Source organism: Herpailurus yagouaroundi, unplaced genomic scaffold (genome assembly GCF_014898765.1).
Source record: "Herpailurus yagouaroundi ecotype Mexico unplaced genomic scaffold, PumYag 182, whole genome shotgun sequence".
NCBI classification, from domain to species: domain Eukaryota; kingdom Metazoa; phylum Chordata; class Mammalia; order Carnivora; family Felidae; genus Herpailurus; species Herpailurus yagouaroundi.
In genome coordinates, this window is record NW_024412413.1 from 43,301,196 (window position 1) to 43,324,481 (window position 23,286).

At 36.8% G+C, this 23,286-nt stretch overlaps 1 protein-coding gene across 6 annotated transcripts in view; it reads left to right on the forward strand.

The window, feature by feature from the left end:
* CAPS2 (calcyphosine 2) overlaps positions 1–23,286 on the forward strand; it is a 109,901-nt gene that overhangs the window by 61,435 nt on the left and 25,180 nt on the right. For 2 of the 6 annotated variants that reach the window (XM_040491386.1, XM_040491387.1), the window contains 7 exons: positions 745–851; positions 6,206–6,255; positions 8,373–8,418; positions 8,860–9,033; positions 13,863–13,985; positions 17,309–17,376; positions 20,890–21,009. In XM_040491386.1, coding sequence (XP_040347320.1) covers positions 774–851; positions 6,206–6,255; positions 8,373–8,418; positions 8,860–9,033; positions 13,863–13,985; positions 17,309–17,376; positions 20,890–21,009 — 659 coding nt within the window. In that variant the 5' untranslated portion in view covers positions 745–773. Of the gene's footprint in view, positions 1–744; positions 852–6,205; positions 6,256–8,358; positions 8,419–8,859; positions 9,034–13,862; positions 13,986–15,917; positions 15,992–17,308; positions 17,377–20,889; positions 21,010–23,286 lie in introns of those variants that run through there. The other 4 variants (XM_040491390.1, XM_040491391.1, XM_040491389.1 and 1 more) reach the window with 4 other exon arrangements.

A 23,286-nucleotide genomic window follows, 5' to 3' on the forward strand; every position in this document is an offset into this window, starting at 1 on the left:
GGGAAAATTCGTTCCTTGCCTCTTCTGACTTGTGGAGACTGCTCATGACCTCTCCCTCCACTTTCTTTTTTTTTTTTTAATTTTTTTTTTTCAACGTTTATTTATTTTTGGGACAGAGAGAGACAGAGCATGAACGGGGGAGGGGCAGAGAGAGAGGGAGACACAGAATCGGAAACAGGCTCCAGGCTCTGAGCCATCAGCCCAGAGCCCGACGCGGGGCTCGAACTCCCGGACCGCGAGATCGTGACCTGGCTGAAGTCGGACGCTTAACCGACTGCGCCACCCAGGCGCCCCTCTCCCTCCACTTTCAAAGCCAGCTATATAGCATCTTCACTCCTCTCTGACCTGTGCTGTCTTTCTTACATCTTCTGTTTCATACTCTGATTATTCTGCTCCCTCTTATAAGGACCCTGATGATTACATTGGGCCCTGCAGATAATCCAGGATAATTTTCACACCTCTAAATCCTTTACATAATCACATCTGAAAAGTCCTCCTTGTTGTATAGGGTAAACATATTCACAGGGCCCACTGATTAGGGCATGGACATCTTTGGGGGAACACTATTCGGACTAGCATTTGCCCCACATAATGTAATCACCCACAAAAAGTTGATTTGAGTGAAAGAAGTAAGAATGATTAACCACACGATTTCTTTCCATGTAGTAGTAGTATGCAATTTGCATGGCTTGTTTAAAATTAGAGTAAGAATGACCGTTTTGTATGTTTTTACCCTTTTCAAAGTATACTGCAGGATAAATACGTGAACTTGGATGGATTTAGAGGTTAAAGGAGTTGCTACTTCCCCTACGAGTCAAACTCAGCCATTCTCTGGAAGAAAGCTGCTGCAAGTATGTGTGCTATGTAGTTTTCCTCGTGTGGGATGATTCATTAAATAATTGCCTGATTATTCATTAAATGATTCATTAAATTCATTAAATGATTTATTAAATCATTGGCCATTTTCTTCATGTTTTTATGACTACTTATACTTACAAATATTTAGGATCCGTATTTTCTAGATTTGAAGAAGTGAGTGGCCAGGATTGAAGATAATCAGTTGAAAACTTGGTCATTGCTTGAATTAGTTTTATTTGTAAAAATCAAGCTTATTATTATTGTTTTCATATTATTATCTTAAAAATTATCTGTGTGTATCTGTAGAAAATGTAAAAAATAAGAATAGTAGAAAGAAGAAGAGAGTATCAGTATACATTTTGTGTTAGGTAAGAAGAGAATCTGGGCTTCTATTAAGACCTTTATTCTTTGTAAACCTTCATAATATCACCCTTGTGTATATAAATCATTGATTAAGCACAAATTTACAGCTACCTTTCCCTTGTTTCCATCACAGAATTGGGTAAATATAAATTTTAGTTTAGAAATACATACAAGTGATGTATATTTATATTTCTTTATTCTTATTATTCTAAATATTGAATGCCTACTGCTTGTCCAGACACCATGATCCATGATAAATGTTTCATTAACTTATATCACTTAATTCTTACAACACACTTTTGAGGTAGGTATTATTATTAACCTACTTTTAGAAGTGGAAGGACTGTGGGTCCTTGAGATTAAGTGACTTGCCAAGATTTTGAACTCCAGTTCTGACTTCAAGATCTGTGCTCTTTACTCAGATATCATTACAAACACCAACAGCTGGGAAATATGTGTAGGAGATAAGAATACAAAAACTTGTTCAGCCCCACTGATAATCAGGGGAATGAAAATTAGCATCATGATATACTTTTATGCCTCTATTAAATTAGAGGAAAAATGTAATATTGAAATACTCAGAATCGGTGCATTCTTAACTGGTACCATGAGGGAAAGTGGGTGGGGAGATGGCTTAAACAGGTGATGGGGATTAAGGACAGCGCTTTTGATGAGCACAGAGTGACGTATAAAAAAAACCTGACCAAAACACCAATGATAATTCACAGTATTAACTGATTATCATTTATATTAATTGATTTCAATTTACATTGTAATAGTGACATTAGAAAAATTAGTGTATAGAGTCTTGAAAATACAAAAGTTTCTTTATTGACTCATGCTGCTGTCTTTAAATCTGCTTTGTAAACTTTTTGGCTTTTGAAATAATTAGAAAAGCAGGATATTACATAGAAATCATCACCTCTTTGCAAAGCTTTCAGGAGTTGAATTTCTGGAATGCAGAGGCATTTGATTGTAATGTGTATATTATGTTCTTTAGAAAATGACTAGTCTAAATTGAAATTCTACAGAATCAAATATAAGAAAACCCAAAAAAACAAAACAAAACAAAAAACTGGTACCACATTTCTGGAAACAAGATTGGTGGTGTGTATTGACCTATAAAGTTTTTCAAGTGATTTGATGCAAATAAAATCCCTGGAATCTATTCTATGGAAATAATCTGAAATATAGAAAAACTCAGGTGAAACAAAGGTATTTTTTAAAAGTGTGTGTTTTTTTAAATAATGAAAAAAATACTGAAAAAGTATGTAGCAATTGAGAAATACTAGATGAACATGATTTTAAGGAGTAACATGGAAGTTGCTTAAAATAAAAGGGGAAAAAGACAGTATGCAAGTCATTACAAATTTGTCTAAATCTATAGAATACACACTAAGAGTGAGCTCTAATGTAATGGATTTTGAGTGATGATGATTTGTGAATGTTGGTTTATCAATTGTAGCAAATGTACCATGCTGGTGAGGGATATTAATAATGGGGAAGGCTATGCATATGTGTGGTCAATAGGGTCTTTTGGTGTTATGAGCACCCTGTTTCAATTTCAACACCTTCAACTAGCAATGCTCTGACGCAATTGGGTGACCTACAATTCAACTCAGTTTTGACACTATCAACCCAGAGATAGCATCAGGTTCCACAGGTTAAGGGTTCAGTTTTAAAGACTGCACACCTTCTCCAACTTCAAACAAACCCAGGTTGTTACCTGTGCTTCTGGCTACAGGCTGGAGTTGATACTCAGATACTGGTACTTCTGACCGACAAGCTATGTAAGTCAGAGGTTCCCACAGCCTCCTCCTTGAGTTTGATTAATTTGCTAGAGTGGCTCACAGAACTCAGAGAAACATTTTATTTACTAAATTACCAGTTTATTATAAAAATACATAACTCAGGAAGAGCCAGAGAGAAGAGATGGGTATGGCAAGGTATGGGAAAAGGGGCAGGAAGCTTCCATGCCCTCTCTAGGCATGCCACTCTCTCAACCTCCACGTGTTCACCAACCCAGAAGCTCTCTGAATGCTGTCTTTTTGGGATTTTATGGAGGTTTCATTACATAGGCAAGGTTGATTAAATCATTGGCCATTGGTGATTAATTAAACTTCTAGCCCTCTTCTCCACTCCCTGGAGGTCAGGAGGTGAGAGTGAAAGTCCAACCCTCCAATCACAGGGTAGGCTTTATTGGCAACCAGCCGTCAAGTTTAGGAGCTTTCCAAAAGCAACCTCATTAACATAACAAAATACATTTATTTCTCTTAACTTTGAGAAAACTCCAAAGATTTTGGGAGCTGTAACCCAGGAACTGGACAAGACCAAATATATATGAGAAATCTGTTTTGGTCATATGAATGTCCAAATGTATATTTCTTACAAATCATAATATCACAGGGGATATACAGCAAATATCTGTATCTTCCACTCAGTTTTGCTATGAACCTAAAACTCCTAAAAAATAAAGTCTATTTTAAAAAAAAGGACAGGATATAGCCAGCTAGGGGTCCCTGGGTGGCTCAGTCAGTTGAGCCTCCAACTTGATTTTGGCTCAGGTCATGATCTTCTAGTTCGTGGCTTCAGGCCCTGTGTCAGGCTGTGCATTGACAGTGCTAAGCCTACTTGAGATTCTTTCTCTCCCTCTCTTTCTCAAAATAAATGAACTTAGAAAAAAGTAAATAAAGGGCCAGCTAGTAATTTTGGCTTTATGGGCTGTTGTCTCTGTTGCAATCACTTAACTCTGCTGATGTAATGAGACAATTCATAAATAAATCAATGTGGTTGTGGTTCAATAAAAGTTTATTTATAAAACAGAGCTGACCATAGTTTGCCAACTCCTGGCCCAGGGATTTATAAGCTATAATTTACCTTCATTCTGGATTGGCTAGCAAAATTTTGTTGGAATTAGGCAATAAAGGTAACTGCCATTGTAAAATAGACCTATGACTTTAAAAGACTGTCTTTAAGTCAAAACACTTTCTGGGGTCTATTAAAACACCTTCTGGGGGGGAGGGAGGGAGGAGGGACGGTGCGGAGGCACCTGTGTGCCCCAGTTGGTTAAGTGCCCAAGTCTTAATTTCGGCTCAGGTCATACTCTCAGGTTTCTGAGATCCAACCCTGCATTGGGCTCTGTGCTGACAGTGCAGAGCCTGCTTGGGATTCTCTTTCTCCTCTCTCTGCCCCTCCCCTGCTATTGTGCACTCTTTCTCTTTCTCAAAATAAATAAATAAACATTAAAAAAAATAAAAAGCTTTCTGGGGGATAATGATGGTGATAATTATGACAACTACAGTTATATTCTGTTTAGATTTTCTTCCTAAGTTTAGATGATATCACGATGTTTTCCAAGTACAATTAAGACAATCTTTGATATGCAATAGAGGTGTGCTGCTACTTTAAGCTATGATGTATGTGTTATAGACAATTGACCTTTAACTCGTTTGAACTGCATGGGTACATCTATATGCAGATTTTTTTCAATAAATACAATGTGTTTTCTATTCTGTTTGATTTTCTTAATAACATTTTCTGTAGCTAACTTAATTGTAAGAATGTAGCGTATAGTACATATAACATAAAATATGTGTCAATTGACTTTATATTCCTAGTCAACAGTAGGCTAGTAGTAGTTAAGTTTTTGAGGAGTCAAACGTTATACATGCATTTTTGACTGTATGGGGGGAGGTGGTTAGTACCTTTAACCCCAACATTGCTCAAGGGTCAACTATATTATATATATATATATTTTTTTTTTCTAATTAGCTGATTATTTTGTGATTTTATATTTCTGCATTTTAACTTTTTATTAGGATAGTATTTAAAACAATGCCGTATTAATAAAGTTTATACTGAATTGAATTTGTGTTCTCTTTGGTCAATTAGAGTGATGAAGCTCAGTCTTACATGTAATTTCTTCTTCTTTTTTTTTAAATTTATTTATTTTGAGAGAGAGAGAAAGAGTGTGAGGGAGAGGCAGAGAGAGACAGGGATGGAGAAAATCCCAAGCAGGCTCCATGCTGTCAGTGCAGAACATGATGCGAGGCTCAAACCTGTGAACTGTGAGATCATGACCTGAGCCAAAATCAAAAGCTGGATGCTTAACAGACTGAGCCACCCAGGCGCCCCTTGAATGTAATTTCTATACTTATTGTCAGTATCACAAAAATGACCAGTTAGATAACATTTAAGAAGTAAGCTAGAAGTGTTGATGAATTGTTTGCTGCACTTACTAACTTGAATTTCTCTATGACTCATATGTATTTCTTATTCCATGGTGGCTGACCTCACCACCATGAGCTCACCACTCAATTTATCATGAGTATATTTCATGTCTTTGCACAATTTTTTGGAAATAATACTGAACATCTACAAATGTATACATGTATATATTTGTCTCTTCTTTGCTTAAATCCTGCAGTTTTCACATTACCTTTAGGGCAAGGTCCAAGTTCTTTGACTTGTATTATGGAACAGTTCTGGCCACGATCTCCTTGCTCTGGATTTCAGCCCTGTCTAGCTGCTAACTCTTGCCTGTGGGCTAGTGCAGGATGAGTTGTTTCCTGACTAAAGCAATATTCTCCCTTCTGCCTTTATCTGGCTAACTGCTACTTATCCTTCAGAGTTCCATTTCAAGGTTACTTTTTTTTGTTTTTGAAAAAACGTCCTCAGTTTCCTAGACTTGTTGGGTACACATGCTATATGTAGTTGCTCTGTCATAGCACGTGTTTTTCCGCATTATTGTTTGTTTGAATGAATGTCTTCCCCAGCAGACAGGGCGCCATGAGGGTAAAGATTGTCTGTGTTGCTTATCATCTTATTTCTATGTCTCAAGCATAGTAAGGAGAGCCTTAATAAATATTTCTTCTATGAAGTTTACTGAGAAAATAATAATCAGCTTTACTGAATTGACTCATTGCTTATCTTTTAAAGTATAAATAAAGGGCATATGCATACTGATTTTTTCTTTTAATTAAAGCAAGGACGGACTTCCAAATCACGGGCAATCCAGAATCCTTGCCTACCTGTGTAAGTCACATTTCTTCACATTTGAGCTATTTAATGGGCGACCATATATAATACGTTAACAAATAAAAAAAAATACAGCAAAATTTTATATGTAGCTGTGATTGTGAATTGCAAAAAAATTGATATTCATGTAGATGGCCTGAAAATTGCTATGCCAGAATGGAAGCAGGATGATGGGATTGAGGGTACTACTTGTCTTTTTTTTCATTTTCTTTAATATTCTTACATTTTCCTGAAAAAGTCAAACGATTGTGTTATTTAGAAAATTGAGCTAAGTGAATTTATTTTTTTTTTCAACGTTTATTTATTTTTCGGACAGAGAGAGACAGAGCATGAACGGGGGAGGGGCAGAGAGAGAGGGAGACACAGAATCGGAAACAGGCTCCAGGCTCTGAGCCATCAGCCCAGAGCCTGACGCGGGGCTCGAACTCACGGACCGCGAGATCGTGACCTGGCTGAAGTCAGACGCTTAACCGACTGCGCCACCCAGGCGCCCCGAGCTAAGTGAATTTATTAAAGAAATGTATGAAATTTTGAATTTTAAAACTAGGATAGTCAAAATGAATTTAATGCAAAGTATCTGTGACCCTAACCTTATCTTGAGAAATATGACAATTTTGTCAATCTTATTTAAATGATTTTAGGTTTGGACGGACTACCTTAATTCATGTTTTATATTGTACATTTTTGCCTTTTAAAATTTGGAAGGTTATTATTTTTATATTTTTTCAAGTATTTTAGACTACAGGACTTATTAGATAATAGATGTTAAAACCCTAGTAATTTGTTAGGCTGAACCGTATGAAATTAATAAGTATCAGCAATTTCATGTGGTTCTACATAACAGATACCTCTGTACTCATCTAGACAAAGAATAGAGGCAGGTGCAAGCCTTAGCTAAACATATTCAGTGTGTACTGACAATCGATCCCATTCATGTTAAATGTTTAACAACTGGTTTTCTGAAAGTGTACTATAAGTTTATTTAAAATTTTACTTGTTGGGGCGCCTGGGTGGTGCAGTCGGTTAAGCGTCCGACTTCAGCCAGGTCACGATCTCGCGGTCCGTGAGTTCGAGCCCCGCGTCAGGCTCGGGGCTGATGGCTCGGAGCCTGGAGCCTGTTTCCGATTCTGTGTCTCCCTCTCTCTCTGCCCCTCCCCCGTTCATGCTCTGTCTCTCTCTGTCCCAAAAATAAATAAAAACGTTGAAAAAAATTTTTTTTAAAAATAAAATTTTACTTGTTAATCATACATAAACTTAAGTATTTTTTAAGTTGGTTATAAATTTTACTCCTGTGGAAGATATATAGTAGGCAGTTTACAAATACTAATAAATATATAAACTCTTTTGGAAATTCCATGTAGCCAATTGATTCTCACAGAATGCTTTTTGTTTTCTGCTGAATTCTTGTATCTGCAGCTGACGAACCATTAGTTCAATTTATGAACATTGGTTGATATTTTCATTTATTGTAAAGTGAGGTGAGTGATTTATTTGTTGACTTAAGTAATAGTTTCAAATTCTGGTACAATATTTCCTCAGTTTTTTGTTATTTGCAATGTGTCAATTACAGATACGATACACTTTTTAAGTTTAATCTGTACCATTAATGTTTTCTTCACTACTGTTTTAAGTCTCAGAAATCAACAAAATAATAAATCAAGTCCTGATTCATAGCATTTGCCAATGTCCGTGTCAATCATCCTGCTGTGGCTGATTTCAAGCTATGTGTAATATTACTGAACCCAGACTTGGAAAGAGATGCACACCGTTACACTACCACACAAATACCATAGGTGTCAATAACTTCTAGAACATAGATAATAGTGAAGCACAGTAAAGTCATTAAGAAGTGATGACTTCAAGTATTTATGACCTTTGTTTTTAATGTAGCTTATTTAATTAGAAGTTTATATAATTTTATCTTTATTAATGCTTTGTTAACAACTAGCTCAAAAACTACTGAACCTTTATGTAACACAAGCTTCTCACAGCTGGTAGGTGCAGCACACCATTGGCTTTAGTGTACCTTTTTATATAAGATGCAGCATGTATGACTTGCAACTATTAAAGCCTCATTTTAAAAAGTAATGGGATGCATAGATTATTTCTTTCAGGGTTCCACGACTTGATTTGGGAAGCCTTGTTGACTCTGATGAGGAGGTAATTTTTACTTGGTATTTACTATAAAAAACATTTGAACACAATATTGCATAGAGCTCGTAATAAATGTTATTTAATTTTATTTTAGGATGGCTTTTCATATATCCCACTTAGTACTGCGCATATTCATTTTAACCCACCAGTTTCATAGCACCAGGACTGATCTTCAGCTGGGAAACAAAGTATAAGCTTCCTGGTACTTAACGACCACAGTCCATCCTGAGCAGTTCCACTTGCTTTGGTTGCTCAGTGATGCTGTACCAGCGAAATATTTTAAATATGACCTCTGTTTAGCATGGAGATCATAATGATCTGTTTCTTAAGCATAAATGTTAAGGTAAATGATAAACCTGTGTATGTTAATAAGGAAAATTAATAATTATTTTCATTTTTTTCCTTTTTTTTCCTGGTGGATAACATGCTTTTTATTTTTACATCTAGGAGCAAGACATAATACCTGAAAACTTACCAGGACCAACAAGCAAATATAAACTAAAATATCAGCAACATAAAACTGAAATGAAAGAGGGATATAAACAGTACAGTCAGAGAAATGCAGAAAATCCAAAACCAGGTGTCACACAACAGTCTCCAAGAAACAAGGTAGATGACAAGGTATTGTATGAGACTTCGTGGAGTTCTGATGTAATTAAAAAAAAAAAAAAAGAAATTCCATGTATCAGAGAAGTCTTTTTGTCTGGGGTGTCTTGCTGTTAGTCACAGTAAGTATAGTAGCTAGCATTTGTTTTTGTGTTCTAGGGACTATTTGAAGTGCTTTGCTTGCATTAACTAGTTTATTCTTAAGAACTACTCTAAGGGTTTATTATTTATCATTTTCAAATGTGAAAACTCTAGCCAGATGACCTAGTCATCTTTTCTCTGTTAGAAGTTTTCATTATTTTGGGATTGGAAATAAGACCATATCACAAAGCTGTTTTTGATGTAGCTATCCTGAACTCTCTTTGTCTCACAGTCTAAATTAAAATTGTTTTTAATTATTTATTTTGTGAGAAAGAGACAGAGAGAGAGAGAGAGAGACAGACAGACAGACAGACCATGAGATGGAGAGGGGCAGAGAGAGAGGGAGACACAAAATCTGAAGCAGGCTCCAGGCTCGAACTCATGAACTGTGAGGTCATGACCTGAGCTGAAGTTGGACGCTTTAACCGACTGAGCCACCCAGATGCCCCTCACAGTCTAAATTTTAAAGTTGAAAAGTGATTATAGATGTGACAGTGACCCTATTTTATTCTAAAACTGTCATCACTCCGTGATTTTCTTCTGCGTCATGTTGGGAGATGTTTTTTTAACATCATGAATTACTAAAGTTATGCTTTTATTTAATATTAATTAGATGTAAAGTCACCATTCATGACTATGAGAGCAAACTAACCATAATATATTTAATGGCTTTTCATAAGCATATTGGAAAGGTCAACCTTGAATTGTGGAAAGAAAGCTTTAGAAACATTGTTTATGACACTACTAGCCATAAAAGAGATAATAATTGGATGTAATAGTTAACTTTTTGTAAGAATATTGTATTTTCAGGGAAGTTTGATGGTAGTATCAGCTTAACATTTTTTATAGGTAAAAAGAATTGATTAATTTATGAGTAGGTATGGCATATCATCTATCCATGTAGGAACCAACTTGAACTAACTACTATATCACATGGTGTTTAGTGGAAAGAGTAACAAAAGTTATGGGATTATTTTGTCTCTATTATGTTAAGACACGTATCCCAGATCCAAACAGATGTATACAAATGTAATAATCTAATGTCTATAATCATAGGCAGGATAATTTCACAGCCCTGTGGCATCTGGCCATGTATTTATAAGTTTTACTGTGTAATATTTAGATCACTGTAATAATGTTGGGGAAATAGACTGAAGATATCTAAAAGCTCATGCTCTATTTGCTGCAGCAAAGTAGTTTAAAATATTTTTAAGCAAAGCTTTGATTTCCTTGAACATGTGTTCAGATGAGGGCATTTGTTTATTTTTGGTTAAGAGAGGAACCAATATTTCTTGCAAAGCTTCCCATATGTTTGGTAAACACTTATAGTATGAATAAAGAATTTTATAGAAGCCAGCATATGCATATTTTCTTTTGGAAAAAAATTGTTTTGCTTTGATTTTTAAAATCTACATATAAATGTATATAATTATTATTTCATGTGTTCTTGATAGTCTTGCAAAAAGACCTGGTTTCTATACATAATAATTTTGTACTTAAGGGTTCGAACAACTTATTTGATATTTTTAAAAATTTTTGCCATTACGAAAATCAAAATTGCTGTATACATGGGCTATTAGTAAAACTGTTTACAATTACATTAATTAGCATTGGAATAGTAATCTCTGGAAATAGAAGGGCTCTCTGATATCAGAAATGTAAGCCTCTTGATAAAGTAGGGAACAACATGTAAATTGATTCTTTTTACTGATTAAAAAAAAAAGCTAAAGTTAGACTTATTTAGGACCTAGGACAATAACGAAAGGTCATAATCACCCATTAGTCAAACTGATATTATCAGTCAACAGATAATTAAACAGTAAGATAAAAGTTCCCCTCTGCTTGTTTAATGGCAGATTTCCTTTGTTGAGTTTCCTTCCATTTAGTGTAAAAAGCTGATGAATCCTTATTGTCAAATTATTTCCCAAAATGTGAACTTATATTTTAAATAATGAAATATCTTTAAATAAAGCATAGGGGGCGCCTGGGTGGCACAGTCGGTTAAGCGTCCGACTTCAGCCAGGTCACGATCTCGCGGTCCGTGAGTTCGAGCCCCGCGTCAGGCTCTGGGCTGATGGCTCAGAGCCTGGAGTCTGTTTCCGATTCTGTGTCTCCCTCTCTCTCTGCCCCTCCCCCGTTCATGCTCTGTCTCTCTCTGTCCCAAAAATAAATAAACGTTGAAAAAAAAATTAAAAAAAAAAATAAATAAAGCATGAAAATTATTAAACTTCAATTTTATAGAAAACAATAATTAAGTCAGTAAATAAAACAAATACTTTTGCCCTTACAGAATATATATCATAATGGAAGGACTTAGCCAGAAAAAACATATTAGTGAATGAATCAATCAATCAACCCATCTAGCCTGACAGATGGTGATAAATGCTATGGATGGAGGGGAACTGGGAAGACCAGGGTTTAAGGTTGGGATTGCACTTGTACAGGATCACCAGGGAAGATCTTTCCCATAGGTAGCATTTCAGCACACGACTGGTACACAAGAGGTGATGCACAAGCCACTCAGAATAAACTCTGAGTGTCAGGAAGCAGGAGGGAGCATAGAGTGTTCAAGAAATATCAAGGAGGATGGGGGACCTGGGTGGCTCAGTTGATTAAGCCTTTGATTCTTGATTTTGGCTCAGGTCATGATCTCCCAGTTTGTGGGTTTGAGCCACGAGTCAGGTTCTGTGCTGACAGCACGGAGCCTGCTTGTGATTCTCTCTCTCTCTCTCTCTCTCTCTCTCTCTCTCTCTCTCTCTCTCTTCTCTCTGCCTCTTCCCATGCTGGTTCTCTCTATCAAAATAAATAAATAAACACTAAAAAAAGAAGAAATACCAAGGAGGATGGTGTGGTCAGAGGAGGAAGAGGAAGGGAGAGATGAGGAGAGAGTTAAGGGAGGGTGGGGAGGCAGATCTGCGAGGCCTTGTAGACCACGTAAGAACTTTGCCTTTTATTCTGAGGCAGAAAGCGCCTTTGCTGTGTTGAGGATGGGTTTTGTGAAGAATGGGGTGAAGCTGGAAGCGGAAAGATATTTGTGGCGTCTGTCACAATAAGCCATACAAGAGATGAGGACAATGGCAGCAGAGTTGGATAAGAAGTGGTCATGATGAGAAACCAGATTCTGGGTAGATTTTGAATAACTGAGAATATTTGCTGAGAATATTTGTTGATGGTTTGGTTGCAGGCTTAGGAGAAAGAGATGATGAAGGATGCCTCTAAAGTTTTGGGCCTGAACAATTGGAAGGGGAGGGAAGACCACCAGGAAGTCTGGTCTGGGGAGGTTAAATTTGACATACCAAGGGGGAAATGTCACCCTTTCCCTTTTGTAAAAGGATAAAAATAAGCTGAAACAAAATAAATAAAAATCTTTTGAAAGTTCCTTTCAGTCTAAACTTAGTGCAGACCTTTGCTTATACTTGAACATAGTCTGTTAATTTAATCAGCTTAATTTACCTTATATAATGCTAAACATCTTTTTTGATGCCTGTTAAAATAAATCACTATGCAGGAAAAACAAATATATTAGCAGGTAAATAAATAAAATTATAGGGGCGCCTGGGTGGCGCAGTCGGTTACGCGTCCGACTTCAGCCAGGTCACGATCTCGCGGTCCGTGAGTTCGAGCCCCGCGTCGGGCTCTGGGCTGATGGCTCAGAGCCTGGAGCCTGTTTCCGATTCTGTGTCTCCCTCTCTCTCTGCCCCTCTCCTGTTCATGCTCTGTCTCTCTCTGTCCCAAAAATAAATAAACGTTGGAAAAAAAATTTTAAAAAAAATAAATAAAATAAAATTATAAAGTATCCTCATAAATTGACTTCCCAATAGTTAATACTTATACAAGATGTGTTATTCATTTGTTGAATAAATATCGAGTGTTCACAATGTGTGGTTCTGTTCAGGCATCAGGGATACTGCAATAGAAAAGACAGTTCCACCCTAATGGAATGTCTAGCAGGAGAGGCAGGCAATAATTCACAAACAAATGTATAAGATTTCATGTAGTAGTCAAAGGTCATGAAGACAGAGTAGAGTATGAACATGGAGTGTGACCTTCCGAGAAGGATCTAAAGTGAGAACAAACCCTGGAGGAAAAACTCTTGAAATCTATTATGTTTTTGGCAATTGCTATCCCACTGGGATATTTTTGTTGTTGTTGTTAAGGGAATATAAGTACATCTTATATTCAGAGAAAAATTTAGTGTTTATCTTTAGGATCCCAGAGAATCCTTTACCTTAAAGGATAAACCCCATCTCTTAGTACTTCTGAATTTCATTGTATGAAGGAGTGGACATTGCCCATTTTTATTAACTTTACAAAGACTCAAATGGACAATAATAGTTATAATAGTTGCTACTTTGTATCTAATGCTGACTCTATCAGATACTTTTATAGGTGTTGGGCATTTAATCTGTGTGTGTGTGTGTGTGTGTGTGTGTGTGTGTGTGTGTGTGTGTGAAGTAGATACTGTTATTAATTCCCATTGCCATGAGTAAGCCAAGGCACAGAGAGGTCATCTAGCTAGAAGGTGGAAGAACTGGATTCAAATAGGCAATCTGATTGTCAGAGATTGTACTGTTAACTGCTATACAAATAACTATTGACATGTTCAGAGGTGATTTAATACTCTATTTTGTTAAAAACAAATATGCTAAGTATGTGAACTGAGTACAAACTCTCATGAGTTTATTTATTGCTTTCACTTGCAGTGTGTACAAGGTGAAGCAGCCATCATCGATGGTCTTACAACTCTGGATAGGAAGGCCCTCTTACAGCAGGGTTATGCAGACATCCCGTACAATGCACCATGGTGTATGAGGAAGTCTGATGCCGTAAGTTACCAGTATTTTTATTTACTTGTTAACCCATTAAGTTCATTTGCCCTCCAAGATTTTCCAGACTTAAAACTGAATAAATAATTGCAACAATTGAATTTGGACTGAGGTGGATGTTCACTAATGAGTAAATCGAGTCCTCATTTTTACCAATGGTTGCTGTTTGGTATATTTACCATGGAAAAATAGTCTTGAATCTTTAAGAGTTTATAAAAATTTAGTTTATGCTATTAAAAATGTTAATTGGCTGCTGTTTTTGTCAGTGGGTTTGATTTAGCATCACCCCTGCCTCCAAAGTAACCTAGTTAGTTTTATGAAAGTGATAAGCAAATAAGACTAGAGAAATTCCAGCACGTTAAGGAAAAGGGCAGGAATCAAGTAATTATTATTTTTTTTAAGGAAAAGGGAAGCAAAGCTCTAGATTCTCAATATTAACTCTAAATTGCATCTTTTATAAAATCATTTGGATTGTTGGATGAGGATCGCTTAGGGCAGATCTGATACAAATAGATAATGACATTTCTATAGTGTCCTGGGGTAATCAGACCAAACTGCTTGAAGCTGGAGTCCACTGGCCAGCCCAGACACACCCAAGTGATTAATATCTTAGACATATTAGTAATGAGCTGATGAAATACCAGTGTGTGGTGGTTCCAAAGTTGGGAAAATTCTGGCTTAAATAACCTAAATATAATAAAACATTACAGTTTTAGCCAGTTACATTATCATTATCATTGAGGGAAGTCAATATATATTTTATTGGAATCATCCAGAATTAGTATGTTCTGAATTGACAACAATGTGTAATCAGTCTCCGGACTATTACTGATTTTCTGTGGATGACCAAGTTACTACCTTGCTATAGTTCTTTTACTAAAACAACATAAACATTATTTTATATGCCTATTATTATTGAGATATTTATGTTTAATAGAATAAGGAATCTTACCAGGATTATCCTAAAATTTAAAAAAGCTACTTTATAAGACAAAACAGTATCCCAGATAAGGCTTACTTTGATATGTTCCTGAAGTTACACTTGAAATGAGTATTACTGATACTTAAGGCCTATTGAGTGTTCTTGATTTCATCCAAAGCCATCTGGGTGTTAGTGGATTTCTTTTACTCACAATCATTTTAATTCACTAAATTCAGCATCACGTACATTTTATTTCATTGTGGTAGCAGGCATTTATCATCCCCCCCCACACCCGCCCAAGGAAATGTTTGTGTGAGTACACTTTGAATGCGTTTGAAATTAGTAGTGATTTATTTTTAATTTTTTTTAATGTTTATTTATTTTTGAGACAAAGGGAGACAGAACGCGAGTGGAGGAGGGGCAGAGAGAGAGGGAGACACAGAATCTGAAACAGGCTCCAGGCTCTAAGCTGGATGGGCTCAGAGCCCGATGCGGGGCTTGAACCCACGAACCGTGAGATCATGAACTGAGCCGAAGTCGGATACTTAACTGACTGAGCCACCCAGGCGCCCCAATACTGATTTATTTAAAAAAAATTTTTTTTCAACCTTTTTAATTTATTTTTGGGACAGAGAGAGACAGAGCATGAACGGGGGAGGGGCAGAGAGAGAGAGGGAGACACAGAATCGGAAGCAGGCTCCAGGCTCTGAGCCATCAGCCCAGAGCCCGACGCGGGGCTCGAACCCACGGACCGCGAGATCGTGACCTGGCTGAAGTCGGACGCTTAACCGACTGCGCCACCCAGGCGCCCCTGATTTATTTTTAAAATGTAGGTGGAAACATTTTAATTTTTAACCACTTAATTCAACAACACTTAATTCAACAACAGAAGCAGTGAGCCTGTGTGGTTTTTATATCCATCTCTTTTAGTTTGCTAGTCAGTTTTCAACATTATCAGATCCTTTGAATCAGTGTGGCCTCTGCTTCTGATCTGCTTTTTGTTTACACAGGCCTCTAAATCAGTGTGCCTGAGGGTGATTCTAACCTTTCCTACAATAAGCCTCCATAAATGTCAACACTCAAGGTGGGCTTTCTGCATGGGCTTTCTACTCATTAATCTCACCTTTTGCTTGCTTCTGAGTTTTACACCTGTGTTCTGGCTGATCTCTTCTGTATATAATTTCATGTTTTAGTCAGTGCTCACTTTCTTCCCCCTTAGACATAAAACATGCTTTGCTGTACCTGTAAGTTACCACAAGTTTTCTAACTTTTTAATTGCTGTTTGACATTGATTACTAAACAAGTCATTATAAATTGTCATGAGCTTAGATAACACCAGATGCAGTTATGTTAAATGACATGAACTTTATATGGGGAGTATTTGGATGTGTAAACTGTATCTTAAGTTCTACCAAACCAAAAAAAAAAAAAAAAAAAAAAAGAAAGAAAGAAAGATGAAATTCAACTATAGACTAATATTTAAATAGTTGTGCCCAAATTTCCAGTTTTCTTAGTAGTTTCTATGATATGCCTTTAGTCATTCTTATTTGAATTTTGCATTAGTTTCAAATGGAGCATTCTCCTTAAGGTTACAAAGCCTTTATCTAAGGAATGTTATTGTACTCAATTCCATTTACTACAGTGATCAAGGGAGATGACAGTAATTTACAGTGTAAAAATAGAACCAGCTTTATTTTGACTCCTTAATTTTTTTTAACTTATTTTATTTACTCTTGAAAGGAAACATTTTAGTGAATATAGTCACATTACAATCTAATTGGAGTTGAATGATTACTAATCTTTCAATTTCATATAACCTAAAATATAGTAAAAATATTTTCAAATGAGTTGGAAGAGCAAAAAATAGCGTGAAGATAGTTTAATCAAACCAGCAATTGAGTAATGGATTATATGCATAGAAAATATTATTATCCTTTTAATGATGGAAGGCTTTTTAAAAATATTTATTTTTAGATTTTTGATATCAAGTTGAATGATTCCAATTCAGTTTTAGCTTCATATCTACTACTTACAGTTTTAGAACAAACTCTTTTTGTGTCAGGGTTGGTATTCTTGGAGCAGGTTAAAGTGCCTTTTACAGGGTATCTGTCAAGGATAGGGATATAATAATCTCCTCCTCCTTTATTCTAGCTCCATGAAATTCAGAGGCTGTGCATGGAAAACTCTGATGATTTCTACAGAAATTTAAGTGTATCACTTTTTAGGAAATAAATGGTATTTTTAGATTAAATAATTAGGATTCTTTTATTAGTGATGGATATAGTAATCTATATTTAAGAAGGAATTTGGAAATTTAACATATATTTTGGATTCTTGTCTTAACTATAGTATTGTTCTATTTTATGGACAATGAAATTAAAAAAAAATTTTCTCTTCTTAGGAAATTGTGGCTGCAGAGAAGAAGAAACAGACTGTTGCAGAGCAAGTGATGATAGACCACTTATCTAGGTGGGTGAGACTTAGTAATGAGTAATATAAATCCATTCAGAAAGTTTTCATTAATTTTTTTTATTGTTAGTCAATCAGCAAGTGGCTATCTCAGAGGCTCTCAAACTTTCTCTGTTCACTGCACTCATAGTGTTTTAGTGATTTTGTTTTTCATAGCATTCCTAAGTCAGTAGAAATACCCAACAGTTCTATTTTTAAGTATTTTTATCTAAATAACTTAAGTATTTACTTCATTACAACTTAATGGCCATTTGAAAAAATAATACACATAAATTGAAAGAAACAATATTTTTATTTCATTTTCGAATAGCCTCAATTACTTGTTTGTACCTTTTGGGACACTGCCCAATCCCTCAAACCTTAGAAATGTGTAGGATACTGTCACCTTCACTTTTGACTGCACATGGCACTTACTATTTATCACAGCAACTGTAGAAAACCCTGCTTTGCAACGTTTTGACATCATTGTAACATGATCTCTTGTTCAAACTGTGAATTACCTTGAGCTAGTAGTTCAGGTAGCATCCAACAAATACCAAGTATCACTGTTTCCCTCAAAAATTAAAAATATCTCACGTAGTCCCTATGAATTTTCTGTGGCACCCTAGAGTGACTTGGTGCACAGTTTGGAAACTGCGGGACTGTTAGAAATTTTAAACTTAATCTCCAGTTTCATAACTCTTAGAAAACTGTGTAAAGGTTAAATACCTGCTGTTTCAAATTGCATGATAATATGTAAATATGGCAGGATTTCAGAAAAGGCGGAATAGTCTAGGATGCCTTCAAGAAAGAACTAAGACTTTTGGTTAGCTGAAAAAAAAAATTTTTTATGTTTATTTATTTTTGAGAGAGAGAGAGAGACTTAGGATTAGCTTTGAAAAAAAGTATTGCTTGTGTAGATGGCAGAGAGAAAGTGCATTTTTACGTGCATGTTTTTCAGTAACTTGTTTTGAAATAATTATTCTTATAGGCTTCAATGCACCTCCTTCACTTATCTCTTGAACTCACTTTGTCGGTGTTTTCACCCTCACTGTGCCACCACATCTCCTCATAAGATAACGCGTGGCATCCATGTTGTTCCACTAATGGCGATCTCTCGGTTCTCCTTTATTTGACCCAGCAATGTCTTTCTCCACTGGAAACTTTCTCCTTTTTTGAAATACTTTTCTCTTTCCCATTTGGCTTCCTACACACGACACTTGGCTAGTTTTCCTCCTCCCGTCTGCTCCTTCTCAGTCTTTTCCCCTGGTTCCTTTTCATCACCCCTGCCTTTATATGTGGGAGTACACTGGGCTCCATTCTTGGACTTTTTCTACATGCAGTTCCCAAGTGATCTCATCCAGTATCATGCCTTTAAAAACCATTTATACGCTGATGCTTCCCTAATCTAAGGCTCCAGTGGAACATTTGCCAATCTGGGTTCCGGGAAGTTCTTTTCCTTCCCTTTTCCCATGACCAAATCCTCTTTAATTTTCCTCCAAGGCAGCTCCATTCTTCAGGTTATTTAGACCTAAAATCTTGGTGATGCTTTTGATGCCTCTCTTTTTCTCAAATCCTATACTCAGTTTGTCAGCAATCACTCTCACTTCCACCCCCACAATAAATTTACTCCTTCTTCTGCCATCATCCCTGCTCACACTGTCATCTTCTTTCTCTTGGATTATTTTAGTCACTTTCTAACTACACTCATCGTGTCTCCATTTGCCCCTTGTTGGTCTATTCTTAACCCAGGAGCCAGAGTAAGTCTATTAAAAAGCAAGCCAGATCAAACCTTCTAGTAATTTTCCACATCAGAGTAATATCTACGTATTGATTACATATCACCATAAAACCTAGTAGCTTGAAACAATAATTAATGTTTGTTTGTTTGTTTATTTATTTATTTATTTAGAGTGCAAACAAGTGGGGGAAGGGCAGAGAGAGAGGAGACAGAGGATCCAAAGGGGTCTCTGCCTGACAGTGGAGAGCCTGAAGGGAGGCTCGAACTCACGAACTGTGAGATCATGACCTAAGCCCAAGTCGGACGCATAACTGACTAAGCCACCCAGGCGCCCCCTAAGACAATAATTAATTAGAGTTCATGTATCTTCAGATTAACTGTCTAAGCTAGGCTTGGCCAAGTGGTTCTTACTTTTTACTTACTTTGGCCAGTTACATATGAATAAAAACATTGGTCTCAGTTCAGAGCTTAGGACTTAGGAAGCCTTATGTGTTCCCACTTGGCCTTTTTGTGCTTTTACTATATTTATGAGAACACAGCTTGGCCCACCCACTGGTCTTAAGAAGAACGTGACTCTGCAAATGCACCTGAGCCACTTAGCCAAGATTATCCTAGACAAGCAGATCCACAAACAACCCACACTTACGTAAGTTAGTTTAGTTGAGATCAGCAGAGCCATCCAGCTCTATATAATGGCCAAAGCAAGTCAAATGGCTAAGCCCAAAGCTAAAGGGGAAGAAAGTACAGTACACCTATAATGAGGCCATGGCAAGGATATGGATCAGGTGTGCTAAAAAATTGTCAATAATATAGTTTACCCAAGCCCTACATGAGCTGCCCATCATTAGACCTTGGATCACTTTTCCTGCTTCTCTCCCTCTCTTATCTATTCTGTTCCAGCCACTCAGCTTCCTCCCTGTTCTCAAACATACCATAAGGTTCATTCCTGTCTTAGGTACCTTGCGTTTATCTTCCCTTCTGCTTGGAATGCTTTTCCCCCAGAAATCCATATTGTTGCTTACTTACTTTGCTTCACATCTTTTTTCAGAAGTCATCAATACAATGTCTATTTGTTGAAAGAATAATAAGAGAGAGACATGAGGACGCCTGTGTGGTTCAGTAGGTTAAGCATCTTTTTTTTAAGGTTTATTTTATTTGTTTTTGAGGGAGCATGAGTAAGGGAGGGACAGAGAGAGGGGGGGGACAGAGGATCTGAAATGGGATCCATGCTGACAGCAATAAGCCCAATGTGGGACTTGAACTCACGAACCACGAGATCATGACCTGAGTTGAAGCCAGATGTTCAACCCACTGGGCCACCCAAGCACCCCAAGCATCTGACTCTTGATTTCAGCTCAGGTCATGATCTCATGGTTTGTGGGCTTGACGCCCAAGTTGGGTTCTGTGCTGGCAGCACAGAACCTGCTTGAGATTCTCTGTCTCCCTCTCTCTCTGCTCCTCCTCCTGCTTGTGCGTTCTCTCTCTCTCTCTCTCTCTCTCTCTCTCAAAATAAACAAATAAACATTAAAAAAATTAAAGAGAGACACAAAGCTCAGAGTTTTCTCAAAAATTTCAGTGTATTTTTAGATAATATTTATGGAAAAAGATTGATAGGAGTGTTTTTTTGTATGGCTAGTAGTTTTTAATTATTAAATTTATTCATTCAGTATCTGGCAAATATATAATTTTAAGTTTGCGTTGGTAGTTGAGCTTTTCTAGCTGCTTACACATATGTGAATGCTAGAGTCATGCGTTATCACACTGAATTGTCAGACTTTGTATTTTCTGTGTAGGGCTGTGATCAGTGATCCAGAACAAAACTTAACCTCCGAGAGACAAGAAAGCATTCATATCGTTCCAGATTCAAAGATGGCACCTCTTCGATTTAGGAAAAGAACGCTACATGAAACTAAGTAAGAAGACTTCACTTATATCAAATGAGGATATAGTATACTATAAATGAATTTTTAAAAATATACTTTTGTGTCTAACTGAAAAGACCTTTTTATTGGCTTATTTTTGCTTTTTTCTATATAAAAGGAAGTGGAATTTTTGGAGTTCAGATCTTGGTTCTGCCAATTTAGGGTATTGGGGTATACTTTGCCCTCTAGGGTTTTTATTAGTAACTTAGGAATGACAGCTACAACCTTAGGAGATAATATATGTGACAATATACAATATAGTAACTGAGACATTTGTATGTGCTGAATCTCATTGATATAATGTATTCAAAGTTAGTATTATTTAAACATTTATTATTATTATTATTATTGTCATTTTGCCTTTTACGTTGTAGCTTATGAAATCTTTGGGCTTTCACAGTTTTGGGGTGCAGTCCACTTAAATTTGTCAACAACTTCACTGGCAGGTGATGGCTCACTTCAGCATCAATAGACACAAAATCCACTGGTTTCTGCAGCAATGCTTTCATATTTTCAGACTGCTGGACATGCCAAGAAGTACTTCTTTAGAACTGTTCTCTTTTGTTTCATTCTTATTTTCTGGAAGGGTGTTTCCATACCTTAAATACTCAAAGGTATTGTGGATTAATTGCCTATGGCTGCTGTGACAAATTACCACACACAGTATTTTAAAGCAACACAAATTCATCCTCTTATAGTTCTGGAGGTCAGAAGCCTAAAAGCAAGGTGTTGACGGGCTGCATTCCTTCTGGAGGCTTCAGGGGAGAATCCATTTTCTTGTCTCTTTCAGCTTCTAGAGGCTGCCTTTATTCCTTGGCTAATGGCCCCTTCCTCCATGCTCAAAGCCAGCAATGGCTGCTCGTCTTTCTTGTTTTTTATCACTCTGACACTGCTCTTCTGTAGTCACAGTATCCCTCTGCTTTCCTCTCATGAAGACACTTGTGACTGCATTGAATCCAGCTGGGTAATTTCAGATAATCTCATCTCAGGGTCTGGAGTCACACATGCAAAGTCCCTTTTATCATATCATGTAATTGTAACATATTTACATGTTCTGAGGTACAGGGTATGAACAACTCTGGAGGGTCATTATTCAGCTAACACATCTAAACTTCTCTTTGTGTTTTTAGAGTTTATTTATTTATTTTGGGGGGGGGGGGGCACAAGTGGCGGGGTGGGGGAGGGGAGAGAATTCCAAGCAGGCTCCACACTGTGGGCACAGAGCCTGACTCCAGGCTTGAACCCACGAACTGTGAGATCATGAGCTAAGCTGAAATCAAGGGTCGGATGCTTAACCAACTGAGCCACCCAGGTGCCCCTAAGTGTTTCTTTTTCTAAAGTAAACTTTTATTGAAATAAAGTATATGTCCACAAAATGTACACAGTTTAAGTGTACAGCAAAGGAATTTCCACAAAGTGAACAATACTCAGGTCCCAAGTTCCTACATCAAGAAATAGAATATTACGAACATCCCAGAAACTCCCTTTGCCTGCCTATCCCCTTCCCCTGCCATAACAGGGTAACCTCTCTGTCCTGATATCATAGATGGTAACTGCCTTATTATAAACTTACTGAAGTCACAAAATTTAGACACTATGTATCTGGCTTCTTTTTGCTCAACATGTTTATGAGTCAACATGTTATGAGTTGTTGTTTGTTTTTGTCTTTTATTCTCACTGTACAGTATTTCATTGTATATAAATATGCCACAGTTTATTTACTCACGATGTTGATGGACATTTGGCTGTTTCAGAGTGGTGCTTCCATGAACTTTGGTGTATGCCTTTTGGTGAACATACGTCCTCGTTTCTGCTCAGTACATACTTAGAAGTGGAATTACTGGACCATTTAGTATCCATTTGTTCAGCTCTAAAAAATAATGCCGAATAGTTTTTCAGAGTGGTGGCTGCAATTAGCACTCCCACCTGTAGCAGTAAGAGGATTCTGGTTCACCACATCTTTGCTGGTGTTCAGTATTGTCAGTGTCTTTCATCTTAGTTCTTATGGGTGTGTTATCAGTATCCCCTTGTATGAAACAGATCTCCTCTTACATGAATCTTCCCTTCAAGTCTGTTGGGTTATCTTCTTTGCATTGATCTGTGGAACTTAATTTATATATTCTTGGTACAAGTCCTTTTTCAGTTATATTTGTTGGACAGATCTTTTCTTCCTCTATGGTCACCTTTTCATTTTCTTGATCAAGTCTTTTGCTGAATAGGAGTTTACTAATTTTGATGTAGACCAGTTTGCCGATCTTTCCACTTATC